Genomic DNA, 7,431 nt, shown 5'->3' on the forward strand with positions numbered 1-7,431 from the left:
ATTATAAATTCTTATCTTTGTTAAATTTAAAAGCTTTGCCTTATTTTATAAACAAATATTTTTTTTAAAGTAATAAATATCTTTAATCAAAAAAACTAAGCCCTTATATATAGAAGTCATAGATAGTTGTTTGTTATCTTCAAGAGATGTTATTCATAAAACCATTTCTTTAGATGTAGCAACTAATGGGCATAATAGTTTAGTAATATTTAATGTAATTAAATCTCTCTTTGGCTAATTATTCTAAGATTATATAGATAGAAAAGTATGATCTTCAAATAAACTAGATTTTATGTAACTTTAATGTTTTTTGTAGTTTCGCCTAAAACTTTGTTGTTCAAGTAAAAAGTCATAAGTTTGACAGAACCAAATCTTTATTAGTATGTGCAAGAATTTTTCATGCATGTTGAAAAAGAAGGGTCATCTTTTGCAATATACATCATATCTATTTTTGATAGGAGAAAGACTATAAGTGGCATTCTAGGCTAATATTAAGATTATCAAGGCATTTTTGAAAAGAAGAATGTAGATATTCTTTCAAAGTATTGTCTCCATGATTGTTTGATTGATCTTCAAGAGAAAACTTAAGTGCCATTTTGATCAATTTATAGCTTATCACAATATAAATTGGATGCATTCAAGGAATATATTAATAAGAAATTCATCTCTTATATGAGCTTCTATCTTATTTTTGAAGAAAAAAAATGATCATTGTGGATGTACATAAATTATCAAGAATTCAATAAGATCACCATCAAGAATAGATATCATCTATTTTTGCTATCAAAACTTGTTGATCAATTGAAACAAGTTAAGATCTATACAAAAATATATCTATGAGGAGCATATAATTTGATACACATCAAAAAAGGAGATGAAAGAAAAAAAATATTTTGAATCAAATATAGACATTTTGAATAAAGTGCCCTGCTTTTTGGATTCACAAATGTATTAGCTATTTTTCAATATCTTATGAATGATGTCTTTTAAGAGTTTGTAGATGATTTTATCATCTATTATTTACACAACATCTTAATCTACATTAAGAACATAGAAGAATATGAACTTTATGTTAAATTTATATTATAAAAATTTAAAGATATAAGACTATATGCCAAGACAAAAAATTATATATCTTACACTATTCAAGTTGACTTCTTAGGATGCATTATTTCAAATGATGGTCTTATGATAGATACTAAGAAAGTTCAAACTATCATAAATAAGAAGGTTCTAAAAAGAATAAGAAATGTTCAATGTTTTTTGAAATTTACTAATTACTATTGGATCTTCATTAAGAACTTTTTTCAAGTTGTAGCTCAACTTATACATATACCAAATTATAAGACTCACAATATATTTATTATTTTTGGTCATGACAATAATAATTTATTTCAAATAAAATATTACAAGATTTTTATTTTATTCTTTTGGCTTTGTATCCATAATTTAAAATTATATGTTAGATTTATATAAAATTATTAATGAAATAACATTAATTTTTTAAAAAATAATCTTTTATATTTTTATATTTATATTGATGAAACAAATAACAGTTGTATGATTTAGTAAAATCCATAATAAAAGAAAATTTCTTAGAAATTTTTTAAAATAAAAATAAAAATAGACTTATTATTATTATTCAAAACTTAAATTGATCAAATTATGCTTCAATCACAATTTTAGTTTTTTTTGGTTTATCAACAATAATAATATTTAATAATAATAATAATAATCATGAATTAATATTTACTTTTAAAATTTTTATTAACAAATAAGTAAACATTTGTAGAGTTTTTTACAAGTTTTAGAGTGAGATTTGAATATCAAAGGACCTCTTAATAAAAGAAAATCTAAAATTAAAATCAATTGCTTAAAACTTAATACAAAAATGATAATATTAGATAATTTGTGGATTGTGGATCTAATGAAAAATAATTCAATAAATACCTAAGTTATTAAATTAATATATGACAATAGAAAAATAGTGAAAAAATAAATAAAATTAGATTAAACATATATGATGATTAGATTTTTTTTATAATTCTAAGAGGATTAATTATTATAAAATAATAAATAAATAAAATTTAAATAATAAAATAGTAATTTCATGCTTAATAAATATATATATATATATATATATATATATTAGTCATAAAAAACCATTGATACTCCTAACAAATAATAAGATAAAGATAAAATTACATTCATAATATAATTGAATGCATTATAAAATAAATTAAACAAGGTCAAGGAAGGTATCAAATGTATATTAATTAGATCAAATAATAAGACCAATATTGCACAGAAGGATTGAAAATAGAGGCATGTAAAATAATAAATATTTTGATAGTATTTAGGTATTTTTGGTATATCCTAAGAGTCATAATAAGTGATTAATAAAAATTAAGTCAATCTTATGGTCAAATTTTGGTCAATGGTTCAATCTTGTAGAATTAAGTCAATTTAAAAAGACCATCGCAAGAATACACGTTTTTGGAAACAAATCAAACAACCAACATGACTATTCATCTCACGAGGTGTATTGATGCATAAATTGATTATGAATAACAGTAATTCTGATCATTCATTCGTTCTACTCTTCTGACTAATACAATAGATACACAAAATTTGTGATTAATTCATCACATGCTATAGATTTATCTCCTTTTCTAAAATCAATATAGCTTTCCTGCAATTAGAAATCATCAACGGTCATCGATTAGCAAAATAAGGGTCATCCTTCTATTTTGTAGAGAAAAAGGTTTTTCTAGAGTACCAATGAGTGTCTGTTAATATTTGTAATCCTCTGTTGTTTTTTTTTTCTCGTGGTAACAGTAAATAAAAATCAACCCAAGCCAAGCCATGATAGTCATGCGACCCCAAGCGAAGCTTCTGGCGGAACTGGAGTGTTCCTCAACGAGGAGAGGTCTTCATTGTGCTTTTTTCGTTCCGTAATTTGTAGTCTCCGCAATCGTTATGGCTGATCTGGGCATCCATTACGCAACAGAATCGATAAAATCGACACGTGGTGACGGCGACTCAAGCGCGTGCCCAGTGGCTCTCCGACGAATCTTTCTTTTTTGCGGCCCTCTCACGCAAGCTCTCTGGATCACTCGCTGACTCGGCCTTGCGATTCTATCTCGCTCGTTTCTGTGTTGATTAACCCTGCGTGCTCTCTGAGATTTGTGGGTTCGCAGCCGTTTTGCGATTTCAGGTGCGTTGCTCGAATTCCTGACTGATTTTCGGAAATGAGGGAGTTGTCTTTCGAGGGTTTTGGTTATTTCTGGGTCACAACGTTTCTCAGTATGTGTGTCATGTTGGTCTGGGGGATTGGAGGGATTTGGGACGTCGTGCTGAGCTAGACGCGATTGACGGTGGGTTCGATCTTGCTGCTCATGCATACATAGACTTGGTTAGTTGGTATGGTCGATGCGGTGTTGAACTCTGGTGTGTTGGTGTGTGGAACTGAGTTCTTTCTAGTTTGTTGTCGTGATTTTCGTCCTTTTGTAGGATGTATTGGCTAGGCTACGTTTAGTGGTCAAGTGTACTGGGTTTTGGCTTCTCGATTTCTTGTCGCTTAATGCTGGAAAATGTGGTAGCAGGCTTGCGCTGCGGCTGTAGTGATGTGTGGTATTGTGTGGGTAGAAGCCATTACGTGATTGTCAAAGGAAGTGTGAAATTGGAGTAGAGATCGATGTTAGAACCTTCAATTTAAAGAGTACGTGATGGGAGAGATAGTACCTCAGTATGTGATACACTTTTGTGCATATCTCATTGGTTCTGAATGACATATCTATTATCGTTTTAATTTGCTGATGTAGTAGCGGAGCAGAAGAGGGGTCTCGTGATCAATGTAAATGAGGGTTCAAACACTTGAAACGAGTTCAGGTTTGTTTCGTCTTCCCAGTGTGCGCTGTATGCGGACTGGTGAATCATGTGTTCATAGTGGACGTTATTGTGGTTTCTCCAGGTTTTGTATTGTTGGTGCTATTATTTCGATGAAATATCCCATATTCGGCATTGAGGCTGTGTATACTAGGTGAATGACATGAAGCGTCGTTGTTTGTCAAACCAAACTCATATTAGCCAGGAAGTGAAAACCAGCAGTTCGACATACATTCTATTTTTCCCCGAGTTCGGTATCATGTGAAGTTTTTGAAATGGTGAAGTGAATTCATGGCCTTACATTGCAGGGCGCTGCTAAGATCTTTGAGTTGTCAAGCATTTTGAACTTAACGGCGTCTTGATGCTTAGTTCTGTGTTCCGAATTATGGGTTATAGCACGGTCCAAATACTGGTGTGTGTTTTCATTTCATTATGTGTTCAATTCCTTGCCATGTCTTTGTACGGAACCGTGATTTACTGATCGATCGTGGTTTTGTGTTCCATCGTGCAGACCTGATCTCTTACAGGTCTTGCCATATGAGTTCCAGGCCATTGTTATTTGGAGGCGTTTTAGCGTGCATTTTTATTCTACTTTGGAGTGGATCGCAGCCAGCTTGTTCAACCATGGCAAAGGTTTTTATTCAGTTATCACATTTTTTTTCGGTGTCTTTGTAGTTTAATAAGGTTTTCCACTTGATATTTCTCCTGCTCCTGCACAAATAGACTTGATAAGCTGAGGGTCGATTTTTGAATGTTCCTCTTGTGCTTTCATAGCCCATTCAGGGTTATATTATTGCAGCTTCATTTTTTAGTTAGTAATACAAGGAACGTGCTAAGAATCGAACTGGAAACCTATTGTGTATCATTAGTTCGTCAGAATCGTGATAGCTATAAAGTTTGATACTGGAGGATGACTTAACAAGAATTGAACTTCGTTATCTTCAAATGCTTTTGGAAAGGATGAAATGTTTTGGCAATTTCGGGCTTCTGTGGACAAGTCTGTTCTTGGCTAAATTTTAAAATCATTTATACATGATTTGGGTCAGAGTAACGATCACAAATTCTATGAATCAAGGAACGTGGGACTTTTAATTCCTCATTTGAATAATTGTGATGGTAGAATCACAAGTAAAATTGGTGACGACTTTTAATAACCACGTGAGTGCTCAAAGGACTCGATGTGTAGAATTGAAGTGATGCTTAGTACCCTTGCGAAGTTGCTAAGTGGAGCCTAGTGCTCTTGCGAAGTTTTACTAATTGTCTTCATAATCAACCACACAGGACGAAAGATCTGTCCACATTGTCTACGTGGAGAAGAGTCCTGATCACTTGAACGACGTGGAAAATCATCACCTTGGCATCCTTTCTCAAGTTACTGGCGGCAGGTTTGTTTTGTTTGTTTTTTTTTGTTTTTCTGTTTGTTTTAACGATTTGCTGCGGATGTTGCCTTGTGGGGTATTGGAGGGGACATTGTTCACTTTAGAAAGTGTGGGGTTATTTGAAATATTTGAAGAGAATTATTGCGGAAATGAAAGATTGCTTGGATGCACGTCAGCAATCTGACCTTTTATCGAGCTTGGAAATGATGCAGCGTTATATGCGTGTGTCCATTTGCAGTTGAGTCTTGTTTTACAATCTATGTCACCTTTTAACTTACTCTACATCTGTGCAGCCTTGATGCAGCCAAGGAACATATGCTGTACAGTTACAGCCAAGCGATGAGTGGCTTTTCAGCAAAGCTTACACCTGACCAAGTCGAGTCCCTTAAAGGTAATAGATTTTTCCGATTTCAGCGTAGTCGGTGATTCTGTGAGTATGCTACGTTTGCTCTCGTTTTTCTTGTTCACGATTACTGTTTTCGCAGAGTTACTGACGTGTTTTGGTGGTTGTTATTTAGGAGTACCTGGAGTCGTGCAAATTGTGAAGGACCAAGTGCACCACATCGCGAGTGAAAACAAAGGCGTTGGTGGCTCAGGTCCTCGTGTAACCAAAGTGGGTGGTAATGTGATCTCTTCTTTGGGTGATGCCGCAAACCTTCAGTAAAGATACTGACTACCCAAAATAGACGTTTACTGGAAACACCATACAATGGATGTGGTTTGAAAAAAACATTTTGAAGTCTCTCCTCGAGTGTTCTTAGTACTGTATTCGAGATCTGCCAGGAATACATTTGTGCATGTCAGTTGCTGGGGTGACCTTTCGTGATTGTCCTCTCGTGTGTTAAGTCCAGCGTAGTAGAATGCTGTTGCATTGATGGAAGATTCTTTGTTGACGAACATCAAAACATCGGATCGCAGCAACTGGTCAGGCACTGGAATTTTATGAATCTGGCTCTACACAAAGTAGACGTGCCTTACGCAATCCTTTAAAATCGAATAAAATCCGTTAACTTGCATTTTTTCCTCAAAGCTCACTCGACTGCACGCGTCATAGTCAAGTATCTATCGTATTTTTGTGACATAGCGAATGACATACTGAATCACTTCCAATTTACTAGAGTGCGTAAGTGAATGCCAAAACTTCCCACGTGCCAAACGACCTACTCATTCTGCAGCCTATTGTGTGGAGTGAAGGGGGATTGATACCACTTCACCACTACTGCCATGTGCTTTTGATCTTGATAATGGAAGCTTTGTCTGCTAAAGATTTCTCTTTTTTCCGTGACTTCGTTCTCAGTGGCTAGTAATGTTGTCATCACCAACCACGAGGCAGTTGAACGTCGTCGTTGTCGCATTTGTTTTGGTCGCTGTTAATTTGCTGGTGTTGGGTGCAGCGTGTCAGTTCGCCAAATGATGTGGAAATATCTGCTTCGAAGCCAAATCTTTGCAGATGTATGCCGTACAATATAGATATTATACTCCACCTGATTTTTACATATTTGTACGTGAAACAAGATTGCAAGAATAAGATGGTGGATCGGATGCTGCGATAGTGGTCGATTTTCTGCCTCAAAAGGTGTGGACTGAAATACATTTCTTTGCAAGTGGGAAGGTTCTATCAATCCAAAAGTGGCAAAAAGCTACTGTACCTAATCATGACATGATTGTCCACTATCTCCAATTTCCAAACATTTTATTTGGGTAGAGCTCTTCACCACGTTGCAAATGTGTTATTACGTATAAGATTTCATCCAACACACTAAAACCAAATCATGGTAAATCTTCTATGTTGAAAAGTGCAACATGTTAAACATTTTATTTTAAAAGCTTAAAAACTCAAATTTGTCAAGAAAAGTAAAGAGTATTATAACCTTAATGCAATAGGGTATTAAGATTTGAAGTTGTGAATTGAAGCATTTTTTTTTAAATATGTTATTAATTAAATCTTTCCGTGGTTGGAATCTTGCTTCTAGTTTGTTGAACTATCTAATAAGATAGAAATGTTTAAGTTGATATCAAAAATACATTTATCTTCTTTTAGATAATATTTTACTTTGACTTCTTAAAAATTAAATAAATTAGGTCTTCTTCCAAATTATATTTGTTATATATAAATTAAATATATAATTTTAGTTTTTTATCAAAGAAATATTATTTTTTATAA

The 7,431-nt window shown here is 33.4% G+C and overlaps 1 protein-coding gene across 10 annotated transcripts; it reads left to right on the top strand.

The window, feature by feature from the left end:
• The first annotated feature begins 3,154 nt into the window (after positions 1–3,154).
• LOC112275146 (subtilisin-like protease SBT3.5) lies at positions 3,155–6,296 on the top strand. 10 transcript variants are annotated; one of them, XM_090245998.1, is made up of 7 exons: positions 3,155–3,217; positions 3,825–3,891; positions 4,197–4,300; positions 4,400–4,521; positions 5,170–5,273; positions 5,561–5,658; positions 5,786–6,296. In XM_090245998.1, the coding sequence occupies exons 4-7, from the start codon at positions 4,426–4,428 to the stop codon at positions 5,929–5,931; spliced, it is 444 nt and encodes a 147-aa protein (XP_090102124.1). In that variant the 5' UTR covers positions 3,155–3,217; positions 3,825–3,891; positions 4,197–4,300; positions 4,400–4,425; the 3' UTR covers positions 5,932–6,296. The 10 variants fall into 10 exon arrangements, with proteins under 10 accessions (XP_090102124.1, XP_090102119.1, XP_090102122.1 ...); XM_090245999.1 differs by having other exon boundaries at positions 3,202–3,377; XM_090245993.1 differs by lacking the exon at positions 4,197–4,300.
• Positions 6,297–7,431: the final 1,135 nt, after the last annotated feature.

Source organism: Physcomitrium patens, chromosome 22, assembly GCF_059467195.1.
Source record: "Physcomitrium patens ecotype Gransden chromosome 22, ASM5946719v1, whole genome shotgun sequence".
NCBI lineage: Eukaryota > Viridiplantae > Streptophyta > Bryopsida > Funariales > Funariaceae > Physcomitrium > Physcomitrium patens.